At 47.3% G+C, this 17,698-nt stretch overlaps 1 protein-coding gene across 2 annotated transcripts; it reads right to left on the reverse strand.

Moving 5' to 3' along the window:
• Positions 1–1,389: 1,389 nt before the first annotated feature.
• On the reverse strand, positions 1,390–17,296 carry ELK1 (ETS transcription factor ELK1). 2 transcript variants are annotated; one of them, XM_053580680.1, is made up of 7 exons: positions 17,127–17,296; positions 14,202–14,281; positions 7,662–7,905; positions 4,677–5,126; positions 3,577–4,008; positions 2,860–2,961; positions 1,390–2,774 (listed from the first exon to the last, which is right to left on the reverse strand). In XM_053580680.1, exons 2-7 carry the CDS (start codon positions 14,267–14,269, stop codon positions 2,676–2,678), a joined length of 1,395 nt encoding a protein of 464 aa, XP_053436655.1. In that variant the 5' UTR covers positions 14,270–14,281; positions 17,127–17,296; the 3' UTR covers positions 1,390–2,675. The 2 variants fall into 2 exon arrangements, with proteins under 2 accessions (XP_053436655.1, XP_053436657.1); XM_053580682.1 differs by lacking the exon at positions 14,202–14,281.
• Positions 17,297–17,698: the final 402 nt, after the last annotated feature.

Here is a 17,698-nt window from a genome sequence, read left to right on the forward strand (position 1 = left end):
CTCCCATGCCCTATCTCAGTTGAGCACACTGTCACTTTCTTCATATGGAAAACTTGCCAGGTGCACAGATGCACAATTATAGCCTTGCAAGTTTCTCACACGCCACACACACCATGTGGTTACTCACCATCAATTTCACTCAGTCTCGTTTGTACAGCTTTTTCACAAATGTAAGAGGCTATAAATCAGGGATTATATATTTCACAACCTCCCCACCTCCAAACTCGCAGACCCTGCTCAGTTGTCAAGTTTCTTTCCCACAGTTGCTAACTTCCAGTTGCTGCTACTGCTGGTTTCTCCTTCCCACCCCTGGTCGGGTGGTCTTTTGCCCCATCTTAGTTGCTATCTCACCATCACTTTCTCACAACCCCTGCACCTGTGGGACTAACTGTTGGAGTAACCATAAATCAATTTGCCACTGTTTCGGGCTCACACGCACGCACAGCTACAGCCTCACTCTCTCCCAGGTACAGCCCTTCTTTCTCCATTTCTTCACTACCATTTCTCATGACTTTTGTTGTTTGCTTGCTTTTTGAGATAGAGTCTCACTACGTTGCCCTGGGTAGAGTGCCATGGCGTCACAGCTCATAGCAACCTCAAACTCTTGGGCTTGTGATTCTCTTGTCTCAGCCTCCCAAGTAGCTGGGACTACAAGTGTCCGCCACAATGCCTGGCTATTATTTTTTTGTTGTTGCAGTTGTGTTTTAGCTGGTCCGGGCTGGGTTTGAACCCACCAGCCTTGGTGTATGTGACCAGCGCCCTACCCACTGAACTACGGGAGCCACCTCATGACCTCTGTTTTCATACACACAACACAAACTTCTCATGCATGCTCCCAAGACTTCAGTTGGTGCCATAGCCTCACAAACAGTTCCATACACACTCCACTCATCACATACTGACTCACCTACAGTAAGGTTTCTCACACAATCCCCACCACAATTCCAGATGAAATCTACCAGTTTCATGCCCACAGTCTCTTAGGTGGTTTTGGTCACTCGGTCTGTCCTGCTCACCATCAGCCTATCAAATAGTGACAAAACTTCAGTCCTTTCTCATAAATGTTATTTCATACATACCATCACTGGTTCTTGTGTGGTATCTTAACCACTCATTCAGTCTTAGTGATTTTCTGAAACAGCCAGAATTTCTCACATAGCCACACTGTCAAAAGTCTGTGGTCACAACTTCTACATTCTTTCACACATGCAACCACAGCTTTCCAGTTTCTCACTCACACACAGTTACCAATCTGCAGTCTCTACTACTGCTTCTGACACATTTCTCTCACAATCAAGCTCTGCCTCACGTTCTCATTGCCCATCACAGTCATGCCTGTCACACTCAGCTAGTCCTGAAAACTTAAGGAAAAAGAATGCCCCTCCAGCATCACCTTTAAAAATATATATTTACAGGAACAATTCCCCATTCTCTGGGACTCTTAGAAAAAAAAGGTCCATTTTGGGGAAGTAAAATAATGGAGACAAGTATAGCACTGTCCCCCAAATCACCAACCCCCAGGTCCCTATACCTGGGCTGGGCCAGTGCTGACAGGAGGTATGCCCAGGAGTCTTCTGAACCCACCCTCTCCAGCCTGGAATCAAGATAGGACAGGCTTTATGTCCCCATTCCTCCCTCCCAACTCCAGGGACACTTAAAGAGTCCTTTGTACCCGCCCGCAGGAAATTGGGGGGCTGGGAGGGAGGGAGCTGAAAATACATGTTTGGTATCAAAAATAAACACTTGGGGATGGTAGGAAGATTCCCCCCAAATCCCTTCCTTCCCACCCACCCCATCAGATATAGGAAGAGATACCCCCCTCTCCCCTATTGAAAAGCCCCATTTAAAAATAGATTATACTATCAAAATGGCAAGGGGTGAGAGACAGGGAGACCTGGAGTACTGGCTGGAGGGGCCCCCCAGACGGGGACCATCTCCCAAAAAAAAACCCTCCATTGGGAGGTAATAGACAGGACTCCAGGGAGTTTGGCAGACATAGGAATGGCTTCTCAGGGGGGAGAAAAAGAAAGGAACATTCCTCCCTGGCCAAAAAGTAGGTTCAAAAAGGGACAAGCTCTCTGAGAGAAAGGTTGGGGAGGTGGGAATTCCTATTCCAAGGATATCATTCTTCCTTGGATAAGACTCCCAATCCATTAAATGGTACAAATTCTTCCTAGACCCTTGAGTATGGCCAGGAATAATAAAACCAAACAAACAATCTCTTTCTACACACATCCCAAAATGGAGATAGGCTCCCTCATCTCCCCAAGGGCAGGCTAAGAAATAAATAAAGAAAGGTCCTTCTCAAGCCAGACCCAGATTGTCTTGTCTTGGGGGAAAAGGTGAGGGGGGAGATGTCCTAACCACCCCCCTAAAAGGGTTGGGCCAGGCTCCTCCCAGTGGCCTTCAAAAAATAAATAAATAAACCACCCCTACCACTGAAGTAGGAGACGTGTAAAGGCGGCCACCAGGGGACTGACAAAGAAGATGGAAGTTCTGTGTTTTCTATGGAGGAGTTATTGAGAGATCCTTCTTTCCAAGAATCCCCACCCCACCACAACCAGAGCATAAGTCTGTCAGTTGAACTTTGTTTCTCCTTGAGATGGCTGGCTGGAGAGAAGTTCGGGGGCATGGATGGAGTGACCCCAGAAGGGGGTGGTGGTGGTGGTGGTAGTTCATGGCTTCTGGGGCCCTGGGGAGAGCACCACGGGGGTCGAGAGGCCATCCACGCTGATGGAGGGGATGTGCACCTGGGCGCTGCCACTGGACGGAAACTGGAAGAAGAAATAAGGAGAGGTCACAGATGGGGAACATGCTAGGGTCTCTTACCCTCTCCAAGATGGGGGAAGGGGATCCTACCTGGAAGGAGAGCTTGGCTGGGCTACGGGGTGCAATGGGACTCAGGGTGCTCCAGAAGTGAATGCTGGGAGGCAGTGAGCTGGGCGTCAGCAGCACCGGGGTCTGCAGGTGAAGAGGTAGATGAAGCTCAAGTGAACAAAGAGCAGGTATGGGAAGATGGAAGGAACTTGGTCCTAGCCCTGCCAGATTTTCCACTCAATTTGACTCTCAAGGTCACTCCTGAAAGTTCACAGACCCAGGCCATAACTAATGAGGTTATGCCCTTAATCTCTCTCAAATTCTACACAGCCACCTCCTCCCAACTCCTGAGCATCCACCCCCAGGTGCTGGTGCTGAGACCTCACTGGTCAAGACCACTCGCAAAACCCTAACCACATGCTTCTCTCAGATCTCTCAAATTGCCATCCCAATAGCTCAGGGTCAGCCCCCATCTCTTTTGTTTCACCCTTGTACTTCACAGGAAACCCAATAAACAAATCCCAGACCAAAAAGCCCTGCTCAGGTCCTTAACCCTAACCCAGAAACTCTCACCCACAGAAGTCCCTGGAACTGCCCTTCACCAATCTAGCCCCATTCCTCCAGCCCAAGCCTGAAGACAGCCAATCACACTTAAAGGTTACATCCTCTTCAGCGACAACTATATTCACCCTCATCTAATTCCTATCAGTCACTCACCACATGCCAATCCCATCGCCCTGGCCCTTTGCAGGCACTCACCAACGTATGCGTAGGTAGCAGAGACGGCGTCAGTGCTGGCCCAGGTGCCTGCAGACCAGAGCCAGTCCCAGACCCTGGAGTCCGTTCGGGGCCCAGCCCACCCAGCAGACTTGGGCTAAGTGGAAGCTCCAGGTCTCGGGGCTTCCGGCCCTTCTGTGGCTGGACAATCTCAGTGCTGGAAGCTGCCAGGGCTCCCATGGGTGCCATAGTCTCCATTAAAACCCCAGGCAGCCGGGAAGGAATGCCTTCGGCAGAAGGGACTTCTGGCTCAGCTTTAACTGCTTCGGGCCCAAACCCTGCCTCTGCCTCTACATCCAACTCTTCCTTGTGCTCTTCCACTTTCACCTCTGGAGGCAAAGGCCGGCCCAAACCCTGCTCCACATTCAGCTCTTCAGGTTTCAGGTTCTGGGCTTCAGGTGGGGTCAGGATGACCTGGGAGAGTACAGGGTACAGAAGGGGTAAAGATTGTTAGGGAAGAAATGCTTTCTCTTCCCAGCCACCTGATGATTTCTCTGGGAAGGTGGCATTTGATACTACTGTGGGCATGACCGCACATCAGGGCAGGTCCTCCAACAGGACATGGGATTTCAAGGAAGTGGGACTTCCTCTTGGGCAGGTCCTCCTAATGGAGCAGGATACCAAGTGTGAGACAACCTGTGAGTACGGGACTCTCGGGAATACCACCGTGGTTCTCAAAAATTTACTTTAGGGACCAGTAGCATCTGCCTCATTTCAAAACTTGTTAAAAATACAAATTCATGGCCCCTTCCCAAGACCCACATAATTAGAAACTCTGGGGTGTGCCCCAGCAATCTACAGTTTAACAAGCCCTCCCGGTGATTCCAATGAGTGCTAAGGGACTAGTGCATTAAACAAATATACCTGAGGCACTAACTACATGTTGGGTAAGTACTAACTCTCCTCCACCTCAGGATTTGCATAGTTCTCCCCCACCCCTTTCTCCAATGGGACTTTGTGTCCCTCCTTCCTCTATTATCTTCTTTAAAAGGACTGTCATATCTCTTCTCTACCATCCCCTCTCCCCGTCCCTCCTCTTTACCTCCTCCTCTTACTGAATCTCTATATATTCCAGTCCTTACCTGCAGAGGCAGGCCAGCCTCCTCAGCCTCCAGGCAGGCCTCCAAGGGGCTTGGACTGGTACTCCTGCTCCCCGAGGGGGGCGCTGCTGCTCCTGCAGGAGCAGTGTTGGGGAGCACCGAGGCAGGCCGAGGATGAGGGGGTGGCTGTGGCTGTGGCTGCAGGGACTGGATGGTGAAGGTGGAATAGAGGCCCGAGCGCATGTACTCGTTACGGCTGCTGCGCGCCAGACTGCCTGGCCCAGCCATTCCTGCACCCTTGGGTGTGCCTGGCTTTCCAGAGGCAGTGTCTCCCAGGGTGGCATGTACGGCAGCAGGGGCCACATTTGCCACGGTGGAGGTAACAGACACCTCGGGCTGGGGTGGGCAGTCCTCAGTGGAACACCCTGCGACCTCGGGGTAGGATACAAACTTGTAGACGAACTTCTGGCCACTCACCTTGCGGATGATGTTCTGGGAAGGGAGGAGATGGAACAGAGCGCCTTAGAAGAAAGGGGCAGGATGGAGGGAGAGTGCTGATGGGAGAAGAGTGGGGTGGAAGCATGTTTCCCTTCTCTTAGGAGCTTTCTTCCCACTTGTCCTTCGCCTGCCTTTTAACATTAACACTGCCCCTCCTCTGTTTGGTCCCCCTCCCAGCCCATTTCACAGATCTCTTAATTTTTGGGCTCTATTCTACTCCTATCAGTTTCTACCCCTCTTTCCTTCCCCTCCTTAGACTCCTCTCTCCGTGTCCCTCCTCAGTTTCTTCTCTTCTCTATTCTCCCCTCCATGATTCTTTCTTTAGTCTCCTTCCCATCCATCTCCCTCCAAGTTGCCCTGTCACTCACTCTTATCTCCATGTGTTATGATTCTCCCACCCCTACCAGCTCCTCTTTACAGTGGGGCCCATGGAAAGAAGTAGGTACAGGACAGGAGCAGATTTTCTTCCTGGTCCCAAGAACCAGGAGTTAACAGGGTCAGGCCTTGGAGGTGGCTGCCAGGACACAGTTTTGGAGCCTAAGTCAATAGGACAAGAAAGTGAAGTAACTGATATAAATGTGGGAAGAGACTAAATTAATATAGATGGATGAGGTAGATGAATTATTAACACAGAGGATTATTTAAAGCTAACAACATAGACGGGAACTAGGCAAGGTCACCACAGAAGGCAGAGAGAGAGTCCTCATTATTAATTCTGTTGTGGAGGTTTAAGCTGAAGCAGTAAGAAAATGAAGTAACTGACAGCAACGAGAAAAGAACATTAAAATACTGGTATAAAATACTGGCAAGGGGAAGATCTCAAGGTTGGCTTGGGTGGGTCACAGAGCATGATTTGGGTATTTCAGGGTAAGTGGTCTGAAGGGTCTCAGGGATGTTCTGGTTGCCCCAGAGGGCAGAGGTAGCCTCATTATTAATAATGTTTTAGAGGCATGGAATAAATGTCATAAGTTATTAAGGGCATGCAGCACATATCTAGGCTTATTCTGGGTGGCAAGAGGTGTCTGGAAAGCACTATGGTATTCTGGGGAGGTCTTAATGCTAGTCAGGTATGTCACAGGATGGGCAAGGAACAGTCATTAATATTATTTTGGAAACTTTAGCTATATGGGAAGCTGAGGTAGGAGGATCACCTGAGCTCAGGAGTTTGAGGTTGCTGTGAGCTATGATGCCATCATGGCACTCTACCCAGACACAGAGTAAGACTCTGTCTCAAAAAAAAAAAAAATTTAGAAATTTTAGCTAAAGAAATCAATGAAACAACTGGTATAACCTACAAGAGGGAGGGGAAATCCAGTCTGGTCTGAAGTCTGAGAAGATAGCATAAGGGAAATTTAAAATTTTAGCTACAGGAGTAAGCCGATGATATAAAACAATTGGTATAAATACAGGGATAGATTAGTGCTACTGTGGGAATCCAAGAAGATGGGGCATGGAGCCGGCATTAAACATGCTGTTTTGGAGGTTTTTGCTAAAGGAGTAAGAGAAGAAAAGAAAAGAATTGATAAAAAACGTTGGGGAGGAGTTAGAGACCAGCCTGGGTAAGAAAGTAAGACTCTGTCTCAATAAAAAAATAAGAAAAATTAGACAGGCATGGTGGTGCATGCCTGTAGTTCTAGATACTCGGGAGGCTAAGGCAGGAGGACTGCTTGAGCACAGGAATTTGAGGCTGCAGTGACCAATGATCATGCCACTGTACTCTAGCTTGGGCAACAGAGTAAGACTCCATCTCAAAAAAAAAAAAAAGAGGCCTGGGTGCAGTTACTCATGCCTGTCACTCCAGCACTCAGGGAGGCGAAGGAGGGTGGATTGCTTGAGCCCAGGAGTTTGAGGTTGCTGTGAGCTATGATGCTACGACACTCTACCCAGGGCGACAGAGTTAGACGCTGTCTCAAAAAAAAAAAAAAAAAAAAAAAATCACTCATCCTGGCAGGTTGCAATGGCTCATGTCCGTAATTCTAGCACTTTGGGAAGCTGAGGCTGGAGGACTGTTTGAGACCAGCCTGGATAACACAGTGAGGCTCTGTCACAAAAACAAAACAAAAAGAATAAATCAATGTTGGGGGTCCCAGAGGATGAAGTAAGGAAAGGTTAGGTATAATACTGTCAAGGAGGTTTTGATTCTAGGAATAAGAATATGAAATATTGTAGGATAAGAGAAGATTACCAAACAACTGGGAGAATATGGCATGGTTCAGAGCTTCCAGAGGACAGAATGAAGACTAGTCATTATTAACAGTGCTTTCACGTTTTGGCTATAGGAGTAAGGCACAAAAATGAAATGTGTGGGGGATGGCAGGACAGTATCACTTTGGGAATCTCAGAAAGTGGGTGAGGAAGAGTCAATAATGCAGTGAATGTTTTAGCTGAGGCAGTAAGACAAGAAAAGAAAAAATAAGTGAGATAAATGCTTGGGGGCCCCCTTGGTCTGAGGGTATCAAGAAGATCGGTTAAGAAATAAATTTCTAATAAAAATGCCAGCGGTTCCAGCCCTGGTCTTAGAGGTCATACCTTGTCATAATAGTACCGTAAAGCCCGGCTGAGCTTGTCGTAATTCATGTTGGTCTTGTTCTTGCGCAGCCCCCACAGCCGGGCCACCTCCTCTGCATCCACCAACTTGAACTCACCACCATCCCGTGAGGTCCAGGAGATGATGTGGCCATTGCCTTGCTCTCTCAGCAACTGTAGCAGAAACTGCCACAGTGTCACTGATGGGTCCATCGCTGGGGCAGTGCTCACGTCATCCCAAGGGAACCTGGAGAGTAGACAGCTTAGAACTCAGAGGCTTTGGACACAGGAGGGAGCAGAGGTGAGGAGGAAGATTCCTTTCTTGCCATCTTGCTTCCACCTCTATCCCTAAAAACAACCATCATTCTCTAAATATCCTCAGACTAACTTCTTTTTTTTTTTCTTTTTTTTTTTTATTGTTGGGGATTCATTGAGGGTACAATAAGCCAGTTACACTGATTACAATTGTTAGGTAAAGTCCCTCTTGCAATCATGTAAATTTTTTAATTATTTTTTATTTTATTTTATTTTATTTTTTGGCCGGGGCTGGGTTTGAACCCACCACCTCCAGCATATGGAACCGGTGCCCTACTCCTTGAGCCACAGGCGCCGCCCCCTCAGACTAACTTCTAAGCTCCCCAGTCTAGCTTTGTATGTCTCCTGTAATGGTATGTGACTTGTGGGGATCTTAAGATGTTGTGAATGTATTTTGCATGTAGGAAAAATGTGAACCCATTTACAGGAAAGCCTATGGTAGGCAGAATAATGCCACCCCTGCCTCAAAGATGTCCATATCCTAATCCTGTATGTTATGATACATAGCAAAAAGGAACTTTACAGATGATATTAATGTTATAGACTTCAAGATAGGGAGATTGTTTTGGATTATTCTAGCAAGCTCGATCTAATCACATGAGCTCTTAAAAGCAGACGAGGAGACTGAAAGGTAGCTCAGAGATGTGATGACAGAAGAGGCAGGAGAAATTCAAAGTGGGAGAGAGTTTCCCCTGCTATTGCTGCTTTGAAGATGAAGGGGGTTCTGAGCCAAGGACTGATGGCAGCCTCTTAAAACTGGGAATGACCATCAGCTGAAAGCCAGTAAGGAAACAAGGACCTCAGTCCTACAACTTCAAGGATCTGAATTCTGTTAACAACCTGAATGAACAGAAAACAGATGCTCCCCTAGAGCCGCCTCCAGAAGGAATACAACCCTGCCAACACCTTAATTTCAGCTCAATGAGACCAGTGTTGGACTTCTCACCTATAGAGCTATAATAAATATATAGATAAAAAATAAAACAGGTAACATATAGGTGATAATTTGTTTTAGGCAGCTGAGTTTGTGATAATGTATTACAACAGGAATAGAGACCTAGTGCAATCCCCCCTCATTTGAACATATTTGTCTGTATCTTCTACCACATCAGTATCAAATTTTTCTGGAGGTTCCTTTTGCCAGACTTTGGCAAAGCTGTTCACTCCCCATGGAGCTCCCTTCCTCTGCCTAGCTGCTTTCAAATCCCAGCCCAAAGGGCCTTTCCTTTATGATGCCTTCCTGAAACTGAACACTTGCTCTCTTTCTTACTGTCCCTGAACATTCTTCTTGATAACAGTAATATCTATTGTGTGTATAATAAATGTTAGGCACTGTTTTAAGAAGAGAGGCAATATAGCCTACTAGACAATCACCCAGGCTCTAGAGCCAGACTGCCAGGCTTTGAAGCCTGGTTCTGCCATGTATGAGCTGTATGACCCTGGGCATATTCTTTAACCTCTCTGTCTCAATTTTCTTTCTTTCTTTTTTTTTTCTTTTTGAGACAGAGCCTCAAGCTGTCACCCTGGGTAGAGTGCTGTGGCATCACAGCTCATAGCAACCTCTAGCTCTTGGGCTCAAGCAATTCTCCTGCCTTTGCCTCCCAAGTAGCTGGGACAACAGGTGCCTGCCACAATGCCCGGCTATTTTTTGGTTGCAGCCGTCATTGTTGTTTGGCGGGCCCAGGCTGGATTCGAACCTGCCAGCTCAGGTGTAGGTGGCTGGTGCCTTAGCCTCTTGAGCCACAGTTGCCAAGCCTCTGTGGCTCAATTTTCTAACCTATAAAAAAGGGACAATGGGCGGCACCTGTGGCTCAGTGGGTAGGGCACCGGCCCCATATACCAAGGGTCGCGGGTTTGAATCCACCCCCCGCCAAACTGCAACAAAAGAATAGCTGGGCATTGTGGCGGAGGCCTGCAGTCTCACCTACTTAGGAGGCCGAGGCAAGAGAATCACCTAAGCCCAAGAGTTTGAGGTTGCTGTTAGCCGTGATGCCATAGCACTCTATCAAGGGCGACAAGGTGAGACTCTGTCTCAAAAAAAAATAAAAAACAAAGGGATAATGATACCCCCATCAGTAAAATAGGGACAAGAATAGTTAATTCAAAGGGTTATTGTGTGGATTAGATACATATGCCTGGGGTATGGTAAGCTCTAAATAAATATTAGTTTCTGATTTGTTCATAATTCCTTATTTGCTATTCCAAAATCCAAAAATCTCTAAAAACAGAAAGCTTCTTTTTAACTCTTTTGGCAGCAAAACTTGATTCGAAATGAAACAAGGCCCTTTCTGGTCTTTATTGATTCTCGCTTAGTGTGCATGTTTAAACATTTTGCTGCAGAAATATGAACATAGCTGATTACAGAGCTAAGGGTGTTATGTAACACATTGTATGTGCACCATGTTCTTTCTAAAATCTGAAAAATTTGAAATTCTGAAACACATCTGGCCCCAGGGGCTTTTGGATAAAGGCATGGATACCTGTACTGTTGTTTCTATAGGAATTGAGTTATTTATCTGGCATCACGACTCCGAGAAGTAGGCATTCTTATCAGTAATTTGTAGATAAGGAAGCTGAGGCACAAAATGTCTAAGTAACTTCCACAGGCCACATAGCGTAAGTGGCAGAGCCAGCATTTGGACCCAGGTGGTCAGGTTCCAGTTGTCTAAGCTTTTAACCATTAGACTAAACTGACCCTCACACCGACCTCTCCCTCTCTGCTTATCCCTCAGAGAATAGGTTCCTCCCTCTTGCCCCATAACTGCTCCCTTTCCTGAGAGCAAACGGGAAATAAACAGGAGCTTCCTATTCCTTAAGGGAATGAACTTTAATCAACCAACTGTTCACCTGGCTGGGATCCTTGGGTTAAGAATAAAACCTAAAGCCGGGCACAGTGGCTCACGCCTATAATCCCAGTACTCTGGGAGGCCAAGGCAGGTGGATTGCCTGTAGCTCACAAGTTCGACACCAGCCTGAACAAGAGCAAAACCTTGTCTCTAAAAATAGCTGGGTGTTGTGGCAGGCACCTGTAGTCCCAGCTACCTGGGAGGCTGAGATGAGAGAATTGCTTGAGCCCAAGAATTTGAGGTTGCCATCAGCTGTGATGCCACAGCACTCTACCAGGGACAACAAAGTGAGAGACACTGTCTCAATAAATAAATAAATAAAAGAATAAAGCCTAAATCACAAAGTTTTGAAGTTATTTGTAGCTTGATTCTTTAATCTGCAATGAAATACACAGTATGACCCTCTTATGACTGAACTGGTTCATTCATGCAGCACCCATGGTTTTAGGGTATTATACAAGCCACAGTGCCACAAAGTGTCCATTAGAGTCGTCTCATCAGAGACCTAGTTTATTCTGAAGGAAGGCTTGTTTCAGGGACCCAAAGAGTTCGGTGTGCCTCCTGGTGGCGAAGATAGGCAATTGTAATAGTTCCTTTTTCAGCTGCAACAGAACCTATCCGTTTAAGCGAAATCTGACCACTGGTTTCTAGCCTCAGTGGCACACAGGATCTTGTATTTTGTTTATTATCACTTCTCCCACATGACCCCTAAGAGTTCTAGTAATCTGCTTTATTGAGATGTATTTACTTATCTTCAATTCACTCATGTAACAAGCATTTATTGAGTGCCTACAGTGGGCAAGGTGCTGAGGATATAGCCTTCCACAAAACAGACAAAAATCCCTGCTCTAGTGGAACTCACACTTAGTGGAGAAGACAGATAAGAAACAAGTAAAATATTTAAAGATGGTGATAAGGGCTATGGAAAAAAAGGGAAGAGGCTGTTATTTTCACAGAGGTAGTCACTGAGGATGTGACAACTGAGTAAAGACCTAAAGGAGGTGGGGGGATGGAGCTAGTATCTGAGGGCAGTGAGCCAGGCCAAGAGAGTGGCTGATGTGAGATGCTCAAGACTGGAGAGTGCTGGCAGGTGAGAGGGAGAAAGGGCAGTCAGCACGGGTGGAGGGGAAACGGGGGGTGGGGGGGCAGCGGGAGATGAGAATGGAGGAGAAAGAGGGGCCAGACTGAATGAGGTTTTTGGGAACTGTCAGGACTGTGACTCTGAGGCAATAGCCACAAGAGGATTGTGAACAGAAGGGTGATAGGATTTTGACAGGATCCCTCTGGCTGTTGAGAACAGACTTTGGGGTTAAAGAGGCTACTGCAATAGTTTAAGTGACAGGCAATGACAGTGTCTGTGGAACTGGTGAGAAGTGGCTGGGTTCTGGATAAAGTCTGAAGACAGAACAGGACTTGCTGACAGAGAGCATGGGGTTGGGGGCTAAGAGAGGGGAGTAAAAGGTGATTGTAGGTTTGTAGCCTGATCACCTGGAAGGATGGTGGTGTGAACAGCTGAGATGGGAGTCCTGCAGGAGAATAGGATGGTCAGTTTCCAAGGCCCGTTGGACACCTGCGTATACACTATGACTAATAATTAAAAAATAAAACAAGGCACAGAGATCTTACTGTGTGCCACACACTGTTTGAATCATTTCATTCATTTAATCCTCAAACCAACACTAAAGGGTATTCTTATTTCCCTCATTTTCCAAATAAGGCAATGGAGGTACAAAGTAACTCGCCCAGTGTCATACAAGCAAAGTTGGCAGATCCAGGATTCAAACTTAAGTGGTCTGCTCCAGTCAGGAATCCTAGCTACCTTATGCTACCACTTTGCTATGAAGAGAAAGATATAAATGTAAGATCTTAGAGGGTGACAACAATGCGCCTATGCACAGGATGAGCAGAGAGGTCTTCCTTAAGTGGCATTTGCCCTGATGGAAGGGAGGTAGCAAGCCATGCTGACATCAGGCGGAGGGAGAAACAGGAGGGAACAGGGAGGGAACAGTTCCACAACAAAGGCTCCTCGGCACCCACCCTACATTATCTAAGGTTCCCAGGACAATCCCCACCCCTGAAGATAGGTGTGCTGTTCTCCCTGCTGGGAGAGCTTTTCCCTCACACAAAGGGCTCCTTTATTATACAAACATCAAGTTCCAAGTAGCCTGTAGAAGAATTAATTCTTCTGTGTTATCCCATGCACTGGATAACCTTCGTATCTATTGTTCTTGGTCTACGGCCTCATACTCCTCTGCCCCTGTTCTGGCTGTGTGACCTTGAGCAAGTTACTCAACTTCTCTGTGTCTGTTTACTATCTGTAAAATAAGGATATTTTACTCTCCAAATCAAATACTCTCAAAACTACACCTACCCTCAACGGCTTCTGTGAAGATTAAATGTGTCAGTATATATAAAGGCCTTAGGAAAGTGTCTCTGGCACATGGCAGCCACTCAGCAAATGTTAGCTATTAGCTAATGTGTCACCTTGCCTTCCCCTCAAGCCTGTGACCATGGCCTACCTACACCATTTGGCTCTCATCACCTCTCTGGCTGTGCTTCTAACCTTCTCCAACTCTGCTCCAGGCATACTGGCCTCTGGATATTGCTTGAACATGAACGACACAATCCTGCCTCAGGGCCTTCGCACTGGCTGCTCTTTCCTCTAGACATTTGGCTCTGTCCCTCACCTCCTTCAGGCTCTTCATTCAAGAGTCACCTTACAAGTGTGGCCTGCTTGGTGCCTAAGATTTCAACCACCCCAGTAATCTATTCCTACCTGCCCCATTTCATTCTTTTCTCCTTTGCATTTGTCTAACATACTATCTAATTTTACTTGTTTTGTTCATGTAGTTCATCTCCCCCACTTTTTTTTCTTTTGAGACAGTCTCGCTCTGTTGCCTAGAGTGCCGTGGCATCAGCGTAGCTCACAGCAACCTCAAACTCCTGGGTTCAAATGATCCTTCTGCCTCAGCCTCCCAAGTAGCTGGGACTATAAGTGCCTGACACAACGCCCAGCTATTTTTTTGTCGTTGCAGTTGTTATTGTTGTTTAGCTGGCCTGGGCCGGGTTTGAAACCGCCAGACTGGGTCTATGTGGCTGGTGCTGTAACCACTGTGCTACAGGTGTCAAGCCTGGCTACCAAGTTTTAATAAATGCCTGCTCCACAAGAGTATTTTTGCCTGTTTTGTTCCCTCTCATAACCCCAGTACCTAGAACAGTGTCTGGTGCTCAGTAAAGGTTTGTGGAAGGAATAGTCCCAACTAACAATCATCTTAACTAGCTCTCATAGCCTTTCATCTTCCCCATCAATCCCCTACACTGATGTCTGAAATGATATATTTTTCCCAATCATTCATGCAATCAATTCTCACAGAGCACCTACTGTGTAACTGGTACGTTTTCAGGAGCTGGAGACAGCAGTGAATAAGCAGACAAAAACTGAGTACTCATGGGATTCCCATTCTAACAGAGAGAGGCAGACAATAAACAAGTCAAGTCTACAGTGGGTCAGTGATAAATGCAGAGGGACAAACAATACAGGGAAGGGACCTGAACTCTGCTAGGTGCACAGGTTCAGGGGGTTAGGAAGAGGGTGACTTTTGTTTTTACAAATAGGATTCTTAGAAACATTTTTTTTATACGCATGCTTTTATATGGTGCATTCCAAGCACCATGGTGTGACAAATACATTCTTTACTGAACTAGCACTACCCAGGTGCAATGAAATTAAAGCACTTTTATAAATATCTTTTACACCTGTGCCTTTAGGAGAGCATATTACAAATACCATTTTAAAAAAAGACAGGGGTCTTGCTATGTTGCCCAGGCTGGCCTCAACTCCTGGGCTCAAGCAATCCTCCTGCCCAAGCCTCCCAAACTATAGGAATGTGCCACCAAGCCCAGCTAGCTACCAGTTTTGTAAACACATTCTTTCAATGAAATAACCCGGTTCTTATTCATACATACAACCAGTATTCTTAGAAACAGTTTTTATAGATTATATTACATACATCCCAGTTTTGTTTGTAGACAAAAATCACACTCACCTTATTCACATATAAACTGGCATTCTTAGACACATCTTGGATAACTGAGCCTTTATGCAGTGTGTTCCGTGCACCACAGTGTGCTGAACATTTTAAGGGCTGGCATTTGAACAGAGCCCTAAAAGGAACTACGTATGTAGAGATCCAGTAGGGGGGAGTAGTGTTGAGGCGGAAAAAGCAGCCAATGCAAAGGCCCTGAGGCTGGACCACACCTTCTGTGTCTGAGGAGGAGCAGTGAGGTAGAGCCAGCCTGGCTGGAGCATGGTTAGGGAATGCAGAGTGTAAGAGGTAAGACCAGAGAGAGATTGTTAGTTTTACTATTAATTCACAAGTATTAGTTGCTCTGGAGGGGATTCTAGTTCTGATCCCCTCATTTGACAAAAAAGGAAACAGAAGCAGGGAGACCTAGTGTTAAATCACACATCTAAGGTCACACAGCTTCTGGGAATGGGGGTGGGTTGGTGCTGAGACAAGACTTGGAATGAAGACAGCTCTCAACAAAAGCAAAAGCATGGAGATGGGAGCTGTTTTTGTTTGAGACAGGCTCTTGCTCTATCACCTGGGCTAGAGTGCAGTGGTGCCCTCATAGTTCACTGAAACCCCCAACTCCTGGGCTCAAGCAATCTTCCTGCTTCAGCTTCCTGAGTAGTTGGGACTACAAGCACCACCATGCCGGGCTAACTTTTTCCTTTTTTTTGGTAGAGCTGGGGTCTCACTACATTGCCCAGGCTGGTCTTGAACTCCTGGCCTCAAGAAATCTTCCTGCCTCACACTCCCAAAGTGGTGGGATTTCAAGTATGAGACACCCCACTAGGCCATTTGATTTTTAAGGAGTGGTGCCTCAAGTGGAGTGGGAAAAGGGCTAAGAGGGGAGCCTCAAAAATTCTCCTGTGCCCTGGGTACTTACTGGACCATCTTTGAGTAAGGCAGCCTTCCTCAGGACTATCTTCATAGGGTTGAAATTGAAATGAGAATTAAAGAAACTCATTAATATAAAGCACTTCGCTTAATATGTAGCAGGTGCTCAGTAAGTGTTAGCTCCTATTGGCATTAACCACCATCACTAGCACTAATGTATTCACTTATTGTATGTAGTCAGATAGGACATCTGGGTGCTTAAGAGTGTGCATGAAGGAGTAATTCTAGAGTAAACAAGCCCTGCGTTCAAAAAACACACAGGTTGACCCACTATTGAGAGGTGGGGGGACAGGCAAGGCCATGGGCTGATCCACTACAAGGAAAAAAAGACAAAAATAAAAGTACAAAGGCTGACACTCCTGGGGGAGGGGTCGTAAAGCACTGGACTCAGGGAGGGTATGTGTGTGGGGTAAGTATGCAGCTAGCAGGAAGGCCAGTGAGCAGATCTACTACAAAGGGAGGGGAGATAAGGCTCATGTGCTAGGGGAAGGGAAACGGAAAAGCTTCTTGACTCCTGTACCACAATGAAGGGAGAGAAAAGCCATCAGAGTCTGATTTAAAGGCAAGAGGAACAAAGCCATGAAATGAACTGTTGAAAATAGGGAGATATAAAGCACTAAATTGACCCACTATCAAAAGGAGGGGAGAAGCCCAATGTCTGGACAGTCTACAGAAAAGGGAGGCGAGATAGGGCAATGGACTGATAACTAGCGAGATGTGAATCCAAACATGCAGACTGATCCACTATAAAACGTGGGCGGGCGGGGGAGGCCGATAAAGCCACAGACTGATGCAGTGAGGGACAGAAAGAAGCAAGAATACAAACTGAGATTCACTCACTGTTAAAGAGGAGTGTGTGTGTGTGTGTGTGGGGGGGGGGGGGTTCAGTGCCACGAATCGATTCGCTACAAGGAATGGGGTGTGTGCGGAATAAACAAGACCACAGATGGGTCCCCTGAAAGTTGAGGCCAGGAGAAACACAAACATTAAAATGTATCTACTATTAAGGGGGATGGACACTACCATAGACTGGTTCTCAGTTTAAGTAGGGGTCAGGGGCAAGACCATGGACGAGGCCACCGTTAAGTTAGGGTGGGGAGAAATATAAGCCCGCAGACCAATCCATTATACAACGGGAGGGGGAGGTTAGACCATGGTCAGATCCACTAACCGGGGTTCGAAAGGAGTGGGCAATGCCACACGCAGATCCACTAGCCACGGTGGTGGCGGTGGGGAGTCGAACACCAGCAGGCCATGGGCCAAGCCACATCCCCCGCGCGGGGGCGGGAAGGATACAAGGGGTCACGGACCGGGCCCCTCCACCCTCTAGGCCCAGGGCTCACCTGTGTGTAGAGCGGTAGCGGCGTTGGCAATGTTGGCAGCTCCGGGGGGCGGGGGCTCCATACGCGGCCCCACCGCCCCCCAGGCCAGGGTTCCGAGGCAGCGGCGGTGGTGGCGGCGGCGGCAGCAGCACCTAGAAGCCACCCCTGCGTTTCCCCATCGCTCACGTGGGCTTGTGGAGGAGGAGCCAAGCGCCCCGCCGCTCGTTGATTGGCCAAAGTGTCACGGATCGACTGTACGGCTTTTAGGGGTTGGCAGGGCGGGCCCTGCCCCACAAAGCTATGCTATGATTGGACCAAAGGGAAATGAAGGCCCGCAGACGGTAGCTCGCGTCCCAAGGAGACGTGTTTGGTCTCGCTAGTGCTGCACATTGATTGGCTCAAGGAGGACTGATAGACCGTGGGCAATTGATAAAACTCGGGGGCGCCTACTTCACACCAATTGGCCTAAATGGGATTGATGGACCACAGACTGCCTCCAAGGATGGCTCTGTTTTTGATTGGCGGATGAAAGGCTCCTAGACAGCTGCCAAAACATCAATGGGGCGGTGCTGTACGCCACGCTGCTCAGCGGA

The sequence above is a fragment of the Nycticebus coucang genome, chromosome X (assembly GCF_027406575.1).
Source record: "Nycticebus coucang isolate mNycCou1 chromosome X, mNycCou1.pri, whole genome shotgun sequence".
Lineage (NCBI taxonomy): Eukaryota > Metazoa > Chordata > Mammalia > Primates > Lorisidae > Nycticebus > Nycticebus coucang.